Source organism: Pygocentrus nattereri, chromosome 20, assembly GCF_015220715.1.
Source record: "Pygocentrus nattereri isolate fPygNat1 chromosome 20, fPygNat1.pri, whole genome shotgun sequence".
Lineage (NCBI taxonomy): Eukaryota > Metazoa > Chordata > Actinopteri > Characiformes > Serrasalmidae > Pygocentrus > Pygocentrus nattereri.
In genome coordinates, this window is record NC_051230.1 from 4,585,382 (window position 1) to 4,603,414 (window position 18,033).

The 18,033-nt window shown below is 45.0% G+C and overlaps 2 protein-coding genes across 2 annotated transcripts in view; both read right to left on the reverse strand.

Annotated features, from left to right (window-relative positions):
- Positions 1-4,905, reverse strand: part of add2 (adducin 2 (beta)) — a 55,457-nt gene extending 50,552 nt beyond the window's left edge. The window contains exon 1 of the mRNA XM_017682891.2: positions 4,452-4,905. The gene's annotated coding sequence lies outside the window, so the exon portion shown is untranslated. The remainder of the gene's footprint in view (positions 1-4,451) is intronic.
- A 2,723-nt stretch (positions 4,906-7,628) lies between these two features.
- Positions 7,629-17,751, reverse strand: figla (folliculogenesis specific bHLH transcription factor). Its single transcript, XM_017682888.2, has 5 exons — positions 17,418-17,751; positions 13,263-13,412; positions 11,616-11,705; positions 11,228-11,386; positions 7,629-7,889 (listed from the first exon to the last, which is right to left on the reverse strand). Exons 1-5 carry the CDS (start codon positions 17,631-17,633, stop codon positions 7,872-7,874), a joined length of 633 nt encoding a protein of 210 aa, XP_017538377.1. The 5' UTR covers positions 17,634-17,751; the 3' UTR covers positions 7,629-7,871.
- Between the last annotated feature and the right edge of the window lie 282 nt (positions 17,752-18,033).

Consider the following 18,033-nt stretch of genomic DNA (forward strand, 5'->3'; position numbering starts at 1 on the left):
CTCTTCTGGGAAGGCTTTCCACAAGGGTTAGGAGTGTTTATGGGAATTTTTGACCGTTCTTCCAGAAGTGCATTTGTGAGGTCAGACACTGATGTTGGTCGAGAAGGCCTGGCTCACAGTCTACACTCTGATTCATCCCAAAGGTGTTCTGTGGGGTTGAGGTCAGGACTCTGTGCAGGCCAGTCAAGTTCTTCCACACCAAACTGGCTCATCCACGTCTTTATGGACCTGCTTTGTGCACTGGTGCGCAGTCAGGTTGGAACAGGAAGGGGCCGTCCCCAAACTGTTCCCACAAAGTTGGGAGCATGAAATTGTCCAAAATCTCTTGGTGCTGAAGCTTTAAGAGTTCCTTTCACTGGAACTAAGGGGCTGAGCAAAACTCCTGAAATACAACCCCACACCATGATCCCCCCTCCACCAAACTTTACACTCACAATGCAGTCAGACAAGTACCGTCTCCTGGCAACCGCCAAACCCAGACTTGTCCATCGGATTTCCAGACGGAGAAGCGTGATTGGTCACTCCAGAGAACTCGTCTCCACTGCTCTAGAGTCCAGTGGCGGCGCTTTACACCACTGCATTCCACGCTTTGCATTGCGCTTGGTGATGTAAGGCTTGGATGCAGCTGCTCGGCCATGGAAACCCATTCCATGAAGCTCTCTACGCTGTTCTGGAGCTGATCTGAAGGCCACATGAAGCTTGGAGGTCTGTAGTGATTGACTCTGCAGAAAGTTGGTGACCTCTGCGCTCTATGCCCCTCAGCATCCGCTGACCCCACTCTGTCATTTTACGTGGCCGACCACTTCGTGGCTGAGTTGCTGTCGTTCCCAATCACTTCCACTCTGTTATAATCCCACTGACAGTTGACTGTGGAATATTTAGTAGTGAGGAAATTTCACGACTGGACTTGCTGCACAGGTGGCGTCCGATCACGGTACCACGCTGGAATTCACTGAGCTCCTGAGAGCGACCCATTCTTTCACTAATGTCTGTAGAAGCAGTCTGCAGGCCTAGGGGCTCGGCTTTATACACCTGTGGCCATGGAAGTGACTGGAACACCTGAATTCACTGAGTGAAAACTTTTGGAAATATAGTGTATGTACATGGAAAATATTGTCATCTGCCCAGTGCATCAGTGCATCAGTGCATCCTCAATATCTATTTTCATAATTATTGGAAAGTCGCGTCTTTAATAATATTGTTATTGATCAGCAGAGAAAGAAGAGAACAGTTTTCGCTTTAAATAACAAGTCAACTCTCTCTCTCACTCACTGAGGGAAAGCCTCGCTCAGTCCCACCCTGCACTCCCTGAGGAAATCATTAATACCCCTCCAACTGAGAGAGAGAGAGAGAGAGAGAGAGAGAGAGAGAGAGAGACAGTGACAGTGAGAGAGACAGAGAGAGAGAGAGAGAGAGAGAGAGAGACAGTGACAGTGAGAGAGAGACAGTGAGAAAGAGAGAGAGACAGAGAGAGACAGTGACAGTGAGAGAGAGACAGAGAGAGAGAGACAGAGAGAGAGACAGTGAGAGAGAGAGACAGACAGTGACAGTGAGAGAGAGAGACAGACAGTGACAGTGAGAGAGACAGAGAGAGAGACAGACAGTGAGAGAGAGAGAGAGAGACAGACAGTGACAGTGAGAGAGACAGAGAGAGAGAGACAGACAGTGAGAGAGACAGAGAGAGAGAGAGACAGACAGTGAGAGAGAGAGAGACAGACAGTGAGAGAGAGAGAGACAGTGAGAAAGAGAGAGAGAGACAGTGAGAAAGAGAGAGAGACAGTGAAAGTGAGAGACAGAGAGAGACAGTGAGAAAGAGAGACAGACAGTGAGAGAGAGAGAGAGAGAGACAGAGACAGACAGTGAGAGAGAGAGAGATAGAGAGAGAGACAGACAGTGAGAGAGAGAGAGAGACAGTGACAGACAGTGAGAGAGAGAGAGATAGAGAGAGAGACAGACAGTGACAGTGAGAGGCAGACAGTGAGAGAGAGACAGACAGTGAAAGAGAGATAGAGAGAGAGACAGTGACAGTGAGAGACACAGTGAGAGAGAGAGAGAGAGAGAGAGAGAGAGACAGACAGTGAGAGAGAGAGAGACAGACAGTGACAGTGAGAGAGAGACAGAGAGAGAGACAAAGAGACAGACAGTGACAGTGAGAGAGACAGAGAGAGAGAGAGAGAGAGAGAGACAGAGAGAGAGACAGTGACAGTGAGAGAGAGAGAGAGAGAGAGAGAGACAGTGACAGTGAGAGAGAGAGAGAGAGAGAGACAGTGACAGTGAGAGAGAGAGAGAGAGAGAGACAGTGACAGTGAGAGAGAGAGAGAGAGAGAGAGACAGTGACAGTGACAGTGAGAGAGAGAGAGAGAGAGAGAGAGAGACAGACAGTGAGAGAGAGAGAGAGAGAGACAGAGAGAGACAGACTGTGAGAGAGAGAGAAAGAGAGAGAGAGACAGACAGTGAGAGAGAGAGACAGTGACAGTGACAGTGAGAGAGAGAGAGAGAGAGAGAGAGAGAGAGAGAGAGAGAGAGAGAGAGAGAAAGAGAGAGAGAGAGGTGGGTGGGGTAAAAACGAAACTACACCACCCAGTCCTCTGAGAAACAGCACCAAAAACAAGACTTTCATCCCAAAATAGAAGAAAAAGGGAACAAAAAGGCCAGCAGACAAAACAGACAAAAAAAAAACAAAAACAAAGAAAAACTGAAACTAAAACGAAACATGGCGCCTCGTTGCTCCTCACACACGCCAGCATCAGCGTCGCCACAGTGAATCGCGAACGAGTCGAACCGATTCTTTTCAATGATTCAGTCGAAACCGATTCACAAGCTGAATCAAACATTGTGTGACATTTACTTTTTAAAATTATTTTTCTTTCTTTCTTTTTTACAAGCTTTTGCGTTCACATTGGCTGACGACTTCAAATAAACTGAATAATATTTTTCACTGATTAAAATCATAACATAAAACACACCACATGTCCAAAAGTCTACACACATCTTCATCCAGCATATATGTTGCTTTAGTAACAGCCTCTGCTCATCCGAGAAGGTTTACACCGGTTAGAGGAACACTGCTGTGAGGATTTTGATTGCATTCAGCCAGTGGGGATGTTGGTTGATCAGCTCTTTATCATTCCAACTCATCCCAACATCACTTCTATTAACTGTTTCATTAACGCTGTTGTATTTTATTGTGGACCGTTCCAAACGGGGGGTTATTAATTATTATTATTATTATTATTATTATTATTGCATGAGATTCGGTACATTGAATCGGACAGACGGGAAGAATCGGTTCGCAGAAAGGATTCGAGCTTCCCCACTTGCCAAAATCCCGCGCGCTCGTGGCTGCCTAGCAACACGGAGCGCGGGCCTGATTGGCCGAACGGTCGCTGATGGCGACGGTTCTCCGTCTGCTGTTTATTTATTTTCACCACATTTTCTCTCAAAAACTGGGATTAATATCAGTTTATGGGGCGTTTAGTCCGATTTTGGATGAAATATGAGCTGAACGTAAGCATACCGTTTGTCTGGCTACGCTAGGTTAGGTGTCTCGGGTCTCCCCCGCCAAAAGAAGACCACAACACCACAACAAAATATAGCTATTTTTGCGCAAATACGGACAAATTCGGTCATTTTAATGGTCAACCAACTATCCAGGAACGGTGAATGAACGCAAAGCCTGGGCGAGGCTGAAGTTGTCTCCCAGTTCGCCAGCTTCTTGTTCGAATTCCCGTTCCACCTTAAATGTTGCAGCAGCCCCATTCAGGCGCCTCAGGCGTCAGAACGCAGCAGCTGCACCATTTAAGGTGGAACGGAGGAATTCGAGCGAGAACCCAACTTCAGCTTCGTAAGGCAGGGCTGGTAAATAGAGAACTATGGGCAGCTAGCCGTCGACCACAACCCTCTACGCCCTTAAAAAGGGTTCTTCAGGGGGCTCTTTAGTAAAAGTGATGGTTCTGCGTCCAACCACGAGTTCTAATAGAACCGTTTACATGCTTAAACGGTCTTTGCACGGTGAACACTGATGTAAAATGTGCTGCATATGGTTCCATATAGAACCCCCTTTTTTGGAAATGGACCTCCACAGCACCAGAAAGGGTTACAAGCCTGACATCACAACATAAGCAGAAGGCTCTTTGGTGCTATACAGAACCATTTCACCACACTATAGAACAACTCAAGCGTGCAAATGGTTCTAGATAGAGCTCATGGTGCTAAATGGAACCACCTTTTTTGGCTACAGCACATGCATAGGCTTCCCATACACTTGCAAATCCTTATTTATTTTAAATTAGAGCCTTTGAATCCGTGTTAGAATGAAAGGACAGCAGCTCACCACCCACGATGGTCATTAGAAGGAGACCCAAAGCAGGATCTCGTGATAATAAAGGGATTTATTCTAGTACAGGAGGGGAAACAGCCCATGCTCAGCTTGGCCTACTGTAAATGCTTACCTTACACCATCCTCTCCGGCTTGTCCTTTGTATGCACGTCACGCCTGCAGTCTCCTTCTCAGCCTATGTGCAAGAAACAGCTGTTTGCAGTGATATAAATGGGAAAAAAAGCAACTGGGAATGATGCACAGTCCGTCTTCCTGCCTCCAGCACGGGTCTAAATAATGTCTCGCTAGCGTTTCTCTAGTATAAAGCCCCCTGTGGTGATTTAAAGGCTCTGGTGTGGAGAGCATCCCCCTCTGCAGCCTGGACCAGCCCACTGCCACGCCTGCCTCAGCATCACTGGGTGTCTGCTCGACTGTGCGCGCTTATCCTCTCTCCCCGGCCTAAAACACACGGGCGGACCCTCGATGTGGTGTTTGAATGGCCTAATCTTTTAGATCTGACTGCTGAAGACTAGATTTATAGCTCCGCCGAGGCTCCTTCATTACAGCTGCACCAAAACATCATAACGCCATCTGGTGGTGATCAGCGGCACTGCAAGGAGAGTAACGAATAGGGGAGAGCGCAAACTAATGCAGGCGAAAATGACTCATGGGGTTTTACGTAGTCAGGGTTGGGATGTGGTGACACACAAGTGCTTAGAATACGTGTTCAGTCCAAGTTATACTTTGTAAAGGCAGAACTTCTCACAGTTTAGGAGCAAATGTGATCGGATATTAATCTCAGCGTTACTGAGCTCTGCTAAAGCCTGAGTAGACTGATAAATTAATGTGATCAGTTATTAATCTCAGCGTTACTGAGCTCTGCTAAAGCCTGAGTAGACTGATAAATCAATGTGATCGGTTATTAATCTCAGTGTTACTGAGCTCTGCTAAAGCCTGAGTAGACTGATAAATCAATGTGATCGGTTATTAATCTCAGTGTTACTGAGCTCTGCTAAAGCCTGAGTAGACTGATAAATCAATGTGATCGGATATTAATCTCAGCGTTACTGAGCTCTGCTAAAGTCTGAGTAGACTGATAAATCAATGTGATCAGTTATTAATCTCAGCGTTACTGAGCTCTGCTAAAGCCTGAGTAGACTGATAAATCAATGTGATCAGTTATTAATCTCAGTGTTACTGAGCTCTGCTAAAGCCTGAGTAGACTGATAAATCAATGTGATCGGGTTATTAATCTCAGCGTTACTGAGCTCTGCTAAAGCCTGAGTAGACTGATAAATCAATGTGATCGGTTATTAATCTCAGTGTTACTGAGCTCTGCTAAAGCCTGAGTAGACTGATAAATCAATGTGATCGGTTATTAATCTCAGCGTTACTGAGCTCTGCTAAAGCCTGAGTAGACTGATAAATCAATGTGATCAGTTATTAATCTCAGCGTTACTGAGCTCTGCTAAAGTCTGAGTAGACTGATAAATCAATGTGATCAGTTATTAATCTCAGTGTTACTGAGCTCTGCTAAAGCCTGAGTAGACTGATAAATCACTGTGATCGGATATTAATCTCAGCGTTACTGAGCTCTGCTAAAGTCTGAGTAGACTGATAAATCAATGTGATCGGTTATTAATCTCAGTGTTACTGAGCTCTGCTAAAGCCTGAGTAGACTGATAAATCAATGTGATGATCAGTTATTAATCTCAGCGTTACTGAGCTCTGCTAAAGCCTGAGTAGACTGATAAATCAATGTGATCAGTTATTAATCTCAGTGGTACTGAGCTCTGCTAAAGTCTGAGTAGACTGATAAATCAATGTGATCAGTTATTAATCTCAGTGTTACTGAGCTCTGCTAAAGCCTGAGTAGACTGATAAATCAATGTGATCGGTTATTAATCTCAGCGTTACTGAGCTCTGCTAAAGTCTGAGTAGACTGATAAATCAATGTGATCAGTTATTAATCTCAGCGTTACTGAGCTCTGCTAAAGCCTGAGTAGACTGATAAATCAATGTGATCAGTTATTAATCTCATTGTTACTGAGCTCTGCTAAAGTCTGAGTAGACTGATAAATCAATGTGATCAGTTATTAATCTCAGTGTTACTGAGCTCTGCTAAAGTCTGAGTAGACTGATAAATCAATGTGATCAGTTATTAATCTCAGTGTTACTGAGCTCTGCTAAAGTCTGAGTAGACTGATAAATCAATGTGATCGGTTATTAATCTCAGTGTTACTGAGCTCTGCTAAAGCCTGAGTAGACTGATAAATCAATGTGATCGGTTATTAATCTCAGTGTTACTGAGCTCTGCTAAAGCCTGAGTAGACTGATAAATCAATGTGATCAGTTATTAATCTCAGTGTTACTGAGCTCTGCTAAAGCCTGAGTAGACTGATAAATCAATGTGATCAGTTATTAATCTCAGTGTTACTGAGCTCTGCTAAAGCCTGAGTAGACTGATAAATCAATGTGATCAGTTATTAATCTCAGTGTTACTGAGCTCTGCTAAAGCCTGAGTAGACTGATAAATCAATGTGATCAGTTATTAATCTCAGCGTTACTGAGCTCTGCTAAAGTCTGAGTAGACTGATAAATCAATGTGATCGGTTATTAATCTCAGCGTTACTGAGCTCTGCTAAAGTCTGAGTAGACTGATAAATCAATGTGGTGATCAGTTATTAATCTCAGTGTTACTGAGCTCTGCTAAAGCCTGAGTAGACTGATAAATCAATGTGATCGGTTATTAATCTCAGTGTTACTGAGCTCTGCTAAAGCCTGAGTAGACTGATAAATTAATGTGATCAGTTATTAATCTCAGTGTTACTGAGCTCTGCTAAGGTCTGAGTAGACTGATAAATCAATGTGATCGGTTATTAATCTCAGCGTTACTGAGCTCTGCTAAAGTCTGAGTAGACTGATAAATCAATGTGATCGGTTATTAATCTCAGTGTTACTGAGCTCTGCTAAAGTCTGAGTAGACTGATAAATCAATGTGATCAGTTATTAATCTCAGTGTTACTGAGCTCTGCTAAAGTCTGAGTAGACTGATAAATCAATGTGATCAGTTATTAATCTCAGCGTTACTGAGCTCTGCTAAAGCCTGAGTAGACTGATAAATCAATGTGATCGGATATTAATCTCAGCGTTACTGAGCTCTTCTGCTTTGGTCAGAAGGAAAATTAGTGATAAGTGGTCATTTATGTTTAATGTACATTAAATTAAGAAGTTTTATCGTGTAGCAGAGACGTGGAGTTTGATCTCGATTAATGACCTACCTTTTCCAATTCAGTGATCAGAGACTGGATGCAATGCTGGGGGGTGTTTATTAGACAGTGCTGAACAAAATATAAGGCGCATTTACAACATAGTTAAACACAAACAAACAAACGGAGCCTGCTGGTGTGAAAATTTCACCAACCATTTATATCCAAAATAAACTTATATACAAAAATAAACGTCTATTTGCTTCTCCATTCAGAATCAAATTCATACTGTAATACAAGGGAAGGATTCACTCAGAGCGGTGGCAACAGGAACAGCAGTCACATCAACTCGCCTGATAGACCTGCAACAGAAAGACGATGTTATTTTCTCATGAAATATCAGCCAATGTATGATTGCACTCAAATATTTATAGATTATATCAATAATCAAAAACTAACAAAAGTATTCGCTCGTCTGGCTTCACACGCATATGAACTTGAGTGACATCCCATTCTTAATCCATAGGGTTTAATATGATGTCGGCTCACCCTTTGCAGCTATAACAGCTTCAGCTCTTCTGGGAAGGCTTTCCACAAGGGTTAGGAGTGTGTTTATGGGAATTTTTGACCGTTCTTCCAGAAGCACATTTGTGAGGTCAGACACTGATGTTGGACGAGAAGGCCTGGCTCACAGTCTCCACTCTAATTCATCCCAAAGGTGTTCTGTGGGGTTGAGGTCAGGACTCTGTGCAGGCCAGTCGAGTTCTTCAACACCAAACTGGCTCATCCACGTCTTTATGGACCTGCTTTGTGCACTGGGGCTCAGTCATGTTGGAACAGGAAGGGGCCGTCCCCAAACTGTGCCCACAAAGTTGGGAGCAGGAAATTGTCCAAAGTCTCTTGGTGCTGAAGCTTTAAGAGTTCCTATCACTGGAACTAAGGGGCCGAAGCAACCCCACACCATAATCCCCCCTCCACCAAACTTTACACTCGACACAGTCAGACAAGTATCGTCTCCTGGCAACTGCCAAACCCACATTCGCCCTTCGGATTTCCAGACGGAGAAGCATGATTGGTCACTCCAGAGAACACGTCTCCACTGCTCTAGAACCTAACAACCTGGAATCAGCCAGAAATGAACCCAATACTATTCGCCAAACGTGTCACCTGATCTTCAGAGTCGGACCAAATCAGACTGAGCCATAAAACTCAGCCAATATCAGGTTCAGCTCAGTTTGGTCAGTGTTTCCAGATCAGTATTAATGTTGTTTTGTTCCAGCCGGTCTGTGAAGCTTCTTACAGCCCGTTTAGTTTGGTGAATGGTGTTGGGTTCATTTCTGGCTGATTCCAGGTTGTTTAGGTTCTTCTGTCACAGCTGCCGAGTGAAAAGCTGCTCAGTGGTGACGACAGTTTGGGAATTTAGTGTCGTCTCGTCTTCAGAGTCGGACCAAATCGGCTGTCAAATGTGATCTTAACAGTGTCCGTTTTCTGTTTGTGGCAAAGTAAGAAGTGAAAACGTTCAAATGGCTCGAGCGCCTCCTACAGCTGTCAGAGTCGTTGCTTAGCAACAGCGTCTCAGCGGAGTGATACGGGGTGTGTGAAAAATGTTTGAGCGCTTTTCAACCGATCAGCTTGCGTGGCCGGAACTAACCGCTTTATAAAGTACAATTAAAAACTCAAACACGCTGCAAAAACAGAAACACTGCAAAGCCAGTCACAATGGAAATGTTTCTGGAAGACTCAAAGGGGATGGAAGGCAACAGACACTCACATCCTGAGTTCATGGCTCACCTGGCTGCACATTCACAGCAGCTACATTCGGCACCTCAGTCAGAATTTAAGGTGGAATGGGAAACTTGGAACGCTGAGAGACATTTTACAAGAAACTGTTCTAGTTCTGAGGAAAAGTGTCCTGGCAGAGACGGGAAGAAAGTGGCTATAGCCGAGTTAAAGCTTCAAGCAGAGCAAAGTGAGTCTGCGTTTTCGTTCATATTTTTAGTCTATACTAGGACATCCACACACTGAGACATACTGGGCATTAAATGCTGTGGTTCCCAAGGTGGTTTGATTTTTGTTGAAAGGACAAAATGTCTCTTCTTAACATTTGGGTTGTGACTCCTGATCTAACATTGATTGGTTGGGGGCAGTGGTGGGGGTTAGGGAACTGGCCCTGTGACCCGAAGGTCGCCGGTTCGATCCCCAGCTCCTTGAGCAAGACACCTAACCCGCAATTGCTCCCCAGGCACCGCGGATAGGGCTGCCCACCGCGATGCATCTAAGAATCGAGTTCTTCCCGCAGCCCTAATACGATGTCATCATCGTGGTAAACTGTTTGGGCCTGATCATTTTTAGGCCAATTTCTGATTTGAAGGAACCTACAAAATATATTTTATGATGCTGAAATTATGGCATGGCCACTCCAGGTAAGGAGAGAGGACCTGCCCCAGGTGGAGGAGCTCAAGTGATGGGAAGAGGGATCGTGAGATCGGCCGCAGGCTGGGACAGGCGTCAGCAGTAATGCGGTCACCGTACCGGACTGTAGTGGTGAAGAGGGAGGCGAGCCATAAGTCTACATCCCAACCCTCACCTGGTCACGAGCTTTGGGTGATGACCGAAAGAATGAGATCACTAATACAAGCTTCATGAATGAGCTTTCTTGGCAGGGGGCGGGCTACACACTGCCTGACAGGGTGAGGAGCTGGGAGGAGCTCGGAGTAGAGACGCTACTCCTCCACATGGAGAGGAGCCAGTTCTGGATGCCCCCTGGACACCTGCCGGCATGGGTTTACCAGGCACGGCCTACTGGAACCCAGAGGTCTTCCTAGGACCCACTGGAGGAATTATATCCCCAAGTTGGCCTGGGAGCAGCTTGGGGTCCCCAGAAATGAGCTGGGAGAAGTTGTGGGGGACAGCAATCACCCTATGAATGCTATTTGATCATAAGCTGCATGCGAAGGGGGTTTGAGCAATTGGACAAGCACTACATTCGCAGTATTTGTGGGGACGGGTCACCATAACTAATGGCTAGGGTCACCAAAGGATCTTAATTGTCGACAGACTGAATTTTAGACATTAGAATCTCAACACCTAAAACCGCATAACTGGCCCTGCAGAAACAGCGACGTTCACACTGCACAAAAATGGTATCTATCTTGTCAAGTGAAATATTCGATATTTCCCTATCTGAGATGGTTGTGCTCTTGTGACCGCGTATGATGGCTAAATATTTGTTTTACGTCATTTATTAAGTAAAATTCTCAGTACAGTGGCATTTTACCGGTTTCAGTCACATTCTGCCAAAATAGTGAGAATTTTACTTGATAAAACTAGTTAAGTAAAAGAAATAAGTTAAATAATCTTAAATTAATCTTACAATCTCAAAGAATATTTGATTTCTTGATTATGTTAAAGGTCGTTTTACCCGATACCATCTGTCCCAACAGATAAACCTCATCAAACCTCACCCACTAAACGTGTTTATAAAGATGTTGCCTGTTCTGTGTGCAGACCACCTCATAGCAGGTGAGCGTTTATTTATTTATAGTGGAAATGCCACTTCCAGAGCACCAATAATGTCCAAAATGTCCAGTTCAGTTTCAGTTCAGTGACCTCTCGTATTTGCATCTTTTCACGTCTGATCTGCTCACCGTTTTCAGATTTAGGAGTTTTCTATGGAAGACAGAGAACGCAGCGTCCTTACCAAGGTGTGATCAGAGCCGACCTGAACGATGTAGACCGGGACGACACACTGCACCGACATGCCGCCCAGCTCAGCTTCATCTACTGCCGCGGTACTGACCGTAGACGCGGTCAAAGGCACTCCCTCAGATAGAGACGGGCCACAGACAGAGTCCAGCACCTTCGGGGGATAAAGAGAAAGAAAAGATGTGTGAGGGACAGAGAAAGAAGGGAAGGAGGTGCGAGATGTACAAAAGAAGAAGAAAAATAGTTTGAGACAAAGAGAACAAACAAAAAGGAAAAAGAATTAGGAGATGAGAGAGAGAGAGAGAGAGAGAGAGAGAGAGAGAGAGAGAGAGAGAGAGAGAGAGAGAGAGAGAGACGCTGAACAGAAGAGAGGAGAGTCTCACCTCATCCATACTGCAGAGGTCACCACATCTGTCCTCACAGAGCGAATAGCTGCTCATGTTCTCAACCAGCTCACTTGCTTCTGCATTACTCTGCCAAGAACATCAACAGCACTGTTCCAGTTCCACACTGAGGTCACACGGTCATTAACCAGCATCTAATACAGACACTAAATAATGGAGATAGACACCAATCAGGTGTAACATCCTGACCACCTCCTTGTTTCTACACTGTCCACTTCATCAGCTCCACTTACTGTATAGCTGCACTCTGTAGTTCTACAGTTACAGACTGTAGTCCATCTGTTTCTCTGATACTCTGTTACCCTGTTCTTCAGTGGTCAGGACCCCCATGGACCATCACAGAGGGTGGTGGATCATTGTCAGCACTGCTGTAACACTGACGTGGTGGTGGTGTGTTAGCGTGGTGCTGGTATGAGTGGATCAGACACAGCAGTGCTGCTGGAGTTTTTAAACACGGTGTCCACCCACTGTCCACTCTATTAGACACTCCTACCTTGTCGGTCCACCTTGTAGATGTAAAGTCAGAGACGACAGCTCATCTGCTGCTGCACAGTTTGTGTTGGTCATCCTCTAGTCCTTCATCAGTGGTCACAGGACGCTGAGGTGTTTAAAAACTCCAGCAGCACTGCTGTGTCTGATCCACTCATACCAGCACCACACACACCACCACGTCAATGCTAGTGCAGTGCTGAGAATGATCCACCACCCTCTGTGAGGGTCCATGGGGGTCCTGAGCACTGAAGAACAGGGTAACAGAGTATCAGAGAAACAGATGGACTACAGTCTGTAACTGTAGAACTACAGAGTGCAGCTATACAGTAAGTGGAGCTGATAAACTGGACAGTGAGCATAGAAACAAGGAGGTGGTCATAACTATGTCTGATTAGTATATATGCATATAGGAGAACAAATTAATAAAGAGGTAAAATTACACAAGAAGGGACATAAGATGATAATGTGCAAATAAAAAAAACATTTCTAAAAAGAAGAAATGACTAAAATCTGATAATGCAGACATAAAACGCCCTGGCAAATTATTTTACGTCCTATACGCTCTCATTAATGAGTTCAGCACAAAGTGTTTATGTATATCTGCACGTTTCAATCACTGATACATAAACAGGGTCATTCAGAGGGGTTTGCTGTGAAATGGTTGATTGTAGAGACTCCGATGTCTTCACAGTGGTGGTGATAGGAACCAGGCGTCACCATGACTACAACACAAATATAGCCATTTTATTTACCATCCAGAACCACCAGTGAACCTACACGTGTCCAGGTTTTTCATATGTTGGTGATGGTAAAATAGTGATGAAACTAAAGAGATCTCTGATAAGATTTTGTTTTAATAAGCCATAAATGACGTATGTTTGAAAACAAAAACTGAAGCAAAAAGACAACATTTTCAGCCTAAAGCTCATCTAAATGTGACGTAAGCTTTCAGAAGCATAAACTCTTCAGACGTCTGGTTCCCATCACCACCACAGTGAACAATTACTTACTTACTTTTACTCTTGAACAGAGCATTTCAAACCAAACCAGACCACTCTCAACGTCTTTATCCGCATCTTAGCCATTTAATTAGGCACATTTTTTCAAAATTAAACTTCTTCTACCTCCACTTACTTTTCCTGACGTGTCGCTGAGCACGGAGGAGAGCAGGCGGATGTACTCAGTCGCAGCCCTCAGCATGTCCACTTTACTGGGCTTGCGGTCACGCGGCATCACCGGCACTATCCGCCTCAGATAGGAGAACATGCTGTTCAAGCTCTTGACCTGATGATGGCGCCAGAGAACAGCACATTGATCCAAAGTCGAGCCACACATTTCAGAAAGACGGTGTAGGCCTTCGCCCACCCACACACACACACACACACACACACACACACACACACACACACACACACACACACACACACACACACACCTTAAAAAAAACAAAGCGTTCTTCAGATTGATGAAGAATGGGATATAGATGATTCTAGATAGAACTTTATGAAAGAAGTTCTATGCAGCACCCAAGCGGGTTCTTATATAGTTATAACCTTGACGTAGTAACAGAAGAACCCGATATAGTACTATTTTCAAAAAGGTTCTATACAGAACCGTGTACAGCACAATGTAAAGAACCCCCTGCCCCTTGGAGGGATCGAGAGGTACAGTGGATAAAGGAGCTCACTAAGGCATAAAGGCATGAGACCATGAAGAGCTTTGAGGGCTGGAAGGAGAAGCTTATACTTGATAAGGGAGGACACTGGTAACCAGTGAAGCTGATGGAGGAGGGGAGTGATGTGTGCAGTGCGCTTGGTGAAAGAAATTTTCAAAAAGGTTCTACATAGAACCATCTACAGCACACTCTCAAGAACCCTTTCAACTCTTTGCAGTACTCATTTAGATCTGGATATCATCTGCATAACATCAGGCCATGAGTTTGAATGATCTGACTTAGTAGGGAGATGTATAATGTAAAAACAATGGGTCCAAAGACAGAACCTTGGGGCACTCCCTGAGCAATAGGATCAGTGAATGACTTGTGTGAACCTATAGAGATAAACTGTTGCCTGTTAGTAAGATAGCAGGCCCGTAGCCAGGGGGGATCGAAGGGTTCGTTCGACAAGGAGCGAAAACGGAAGAAATCGGCGGCAACATTGTCCCAAAATATTGGTGACTTGTTCAAAAAAAGGCCCAAAATCGGTAAGCTGCTGCTGCTGAGTGCAGGGCTTCTATTTCTTTACAACTCCCCTGCGTTAACAGTGCCAGACAGACAATGGTGGGTCATTTCATGTGAATCCAGACACACGGATTTTAATCAAACTTTGTGTGCCTTTTTAGTGGCAAGGTAGAACCCCAGAACTGCATTTGCATGAATCTGCCACTAATATAAAGGGAGAAATGGACTAAGAATGTTTTAAGTAAGAGGGTAGGGCACTACACATTCAACCTTGATTATGTCAATTTAAATTACAAACAGATGGTTTTGATGCTGTTTGAAAGCTCTTTTCTGGCTCTACAGAGTACACAAACAACATTGAACTCAACAGTTATCCGAGTATAAATTATGAGATATTAAAATACAAAAATCTGAATATAAAAAAAAAAAACTATTTTAAAATGGTCAGTATCTTTTCCACACATAGCCTGCAATGTCATGAACAACCTCTGAAATATTAGTGCCAGATTCATGCAAATGCAGTTCTGGGGTTCTACATTGCCACTAAAAAGGCACAGTTTGATGAAAATCTGTGTGGGTTGAGTTCCAAAGTGTCCGATTTCCTGTAAAATGACCCTAAAGGAGAGGAAAAGCAGACAGACAATGAAGAAAAGCAACAGAGACAGACAGCAACAGAGATACAGAGGAGGGAGAGCAACAACAGACCTAGGTGAGCAACAGAGAGAGACAATGAAGTCCCAGCACAGTTGTAGGAAGCTCTGAATAAGACGGAACACTTCAATTTATATCATTATTAATTCATGTTTAAGTTTTAATGACCATACCGATAGTGTACCTCATGAAGTAATTCTTATGTCAACAGTAGAGAGACAGGAAATAAAGGACAGCAACATCAGAGACAGACAATGGAGGGCAGCAACAGAGACAATGGAACAAAGCAACAGACAACTGAGGTGAGCAACAGAGACAGACAATGAAGTCACATCACAGATGTAGGAAGTTTGAGTAACACTTACATTTATATCAAATTTATGTTAACAGTGGGGAGCAACAGACGAACAAATAAGGACAGCAACAACAGACTCACAACAAACTTATAATGAATAAAATATATCTAAATTAAAAGGTTTGAAGTGTGCTCGTGTATTTAGGGGGCATTGGAGTAGAGAGCCAAATGAAGTCCACTTTTGGGGGAAAAAGATCCCCCCCATCACAATGCTGGCTACGGGCTTGTGATAGAGTCAAACCTAAGCAAAAGCCAAGCCTGAAATGCCTATGGATGAAAGTCTGGAAATAGGCATGTCATGATTTACAGCGTCAAAGGCTACAGTGAGATCAAGGAGAATGAGGATATTAAGAAAACCAGCATCCGTAGATATTAAAAGATCATCAGCAACTCTAAATGGAGCAGTCTCAGCACTGTGCAGGTTGAGGAAGCCTGATCGAAAAGGCTCATACAGATTATTTCTGCTGAGAAAATCATGAAGCTGAGAGGCCACAACTCTTTCCATCACGTTAGCTAGAAAAGGGAGATTGGAGATGGAAAGAAGACAATGGCCAGGGAGTACATGACGTGGGGGGGGGTTGTACCTTACTGTACCTCCCACTAGTGGTTCCAAAGCGCACTTGGTCATGTTCTCCATAACATTCATATTCCATGAGCTCCATTCAGAAGCTGGGCGTCGTGTGAGGCTGTAGCTCTTCTCTCCAGTCTAATAGACGGTGACGTCATTTTAAACCCTTATAAGAAAAGAAGCTGAACTTTGTTTTTCTACTGAAAGTCGACCCGTTTTTCCCCAAATCTGGGCTCTAAACTATAAACAGATGGCGTCTCTTCAGTGATCTGCTCTGGAAACATTACTTTAATAAAATAACACAAAGAGCGGCAGAGATTTTTGGCTTTCAGCAGTAAATTGTGAGCGTACAGCAACATGTATCTCTTTCTGCAGAGTCAATCACTACAGACCTCCAAACTTCATGTGGCCTTCAGATCAACTCCAGAACAGCGTAGAGAGCTTCATGGAATGGGTTTCCATGGCCGAGCAGCTGCATTCAAGCCTTACATCACCAAGCGCAATGCAAAGCGTGGAATGCAGTGGTGTAAAGCGCCACCACTGGACTCTAGAGCAGTGGAGACGTGTTCTCTGGAGTGACCAATCACGCTTCTCCATCTGGGAATCCGATGGACGAGTCTGGGTTTGGCAGTTGCCAGGAGACGGTACTTGTCTGACTGCATTGTGCCGGGTGTAAAGTTTGGTGGAGGGGGGATCATGGTGTGGGGTTGTTTTTCAGGAGTTGGGCTCGGCCCCTTAGTTCCAGTGAAAGGATCTCTTAAAGCTTCAGCACCAAGAGATTTTGGACAATTTCATGCTCCCAACTTTGTGGGAACAGTTTGGGGATGAATTAGAGCGGAAACTGTGAGCCAGGCCTTCTCGTCCAACATCAGTGTCTGACCTCACAAATGCGCTTCTGGCAGAACGGTCAAAAATTCCCATAAACACTCCTAACCCTTGTGGAAAACCTTCCCAGATGAGCTGAAGCTGTTAGAGCTACAAAGGGTGGGCCGACATCATATTAAACCCTATGGATTAAGAATGGGATCTCACTAAAGTTTATATGCGTGTGAAGCCAGACGAGCGAATACTTTTGGCAGTATAGTGTGTGTATGTATCACGGTTCTTGGGACAAAACCTCGTATCTCCAAAATGGTAACTTTACAGGAGAAGGAAAAAACATACATTAGTTTTCATGTAAGTCAATGGAACCAGAGTCCCCCCCCCCCGATTTCCAGATTACACACACACACACACACACACACACACATCCTTACTATGCACTATTTTGTTTAAGTCAGGCTGATGATTTGATCATGAGGCACTTTCACAGCCCACGCGCTCCAGTGGACGTTTTCCAGTACATCAGGTTTAACTGGACGGCCTGGTCACCCCCGCAGTGACCAGTTCAGACGGAGACTAACGTTTTCCAAAGTGTCCGCTCCCACCAGCGCCCCCGGTGCGTGACGTCACCCGAACTCACGCCCTAAAACGCGTGTTTTCAATCATTCTCACAGCAAACGAAACACCAGAGAGTGGCCAGAGAGCCGCGCTCACCCTCAGCCGCTCCTTGGCGTTGGCCATCTGCCTCCTCTTCGCCGCGTCCACTCGGTCTTCCGTGTCCACGTAGCGGCCGCTCCCCGTGCGCATGAACTTGCCGATGTTCACGTGCACCGGAAGTAACGGCTCGTCGCTTTCGCGCAGCAGTATGTCCTCCATGAGCTCGCGCTCGGGCACCTGCATCAGCACGGCTCTGAAGTTTCGGCCGGTCATCGTTCAGCAGAACCTCCTGGCCTTCAGAGAGTCCGGTCACAGAGAGAGCCCATTAAACGCAGCAGCGCGCGCAGCTCCGCGTGGGCTCCTCCTGTTTGACCAAGGCTAGTTCAATTAAAGCGCACGGGCACCTGCCGGTCAGGCTCCTCCCCTCTGATTGGCTGCGGGGCTTCTGAGCGTCAGTCAATTAGCACTGAGACCGGCGGTTTTCATTCACACCGCTAGGTGGCCTCAGACCAGCGTCTGATGCCGCGCTTCCAGTTTCATTAGCAGAACCTTTGGCCCAGTCCCATTTCAGCTTTTACCCCCTACTCCTTGTTTTCGAGTGTCTGAGTAACTGAGCTACAGGGCAGTGGTTGAGATCTTCTCTCTGATATGAGACCCTCTAATAAAAGAGCAT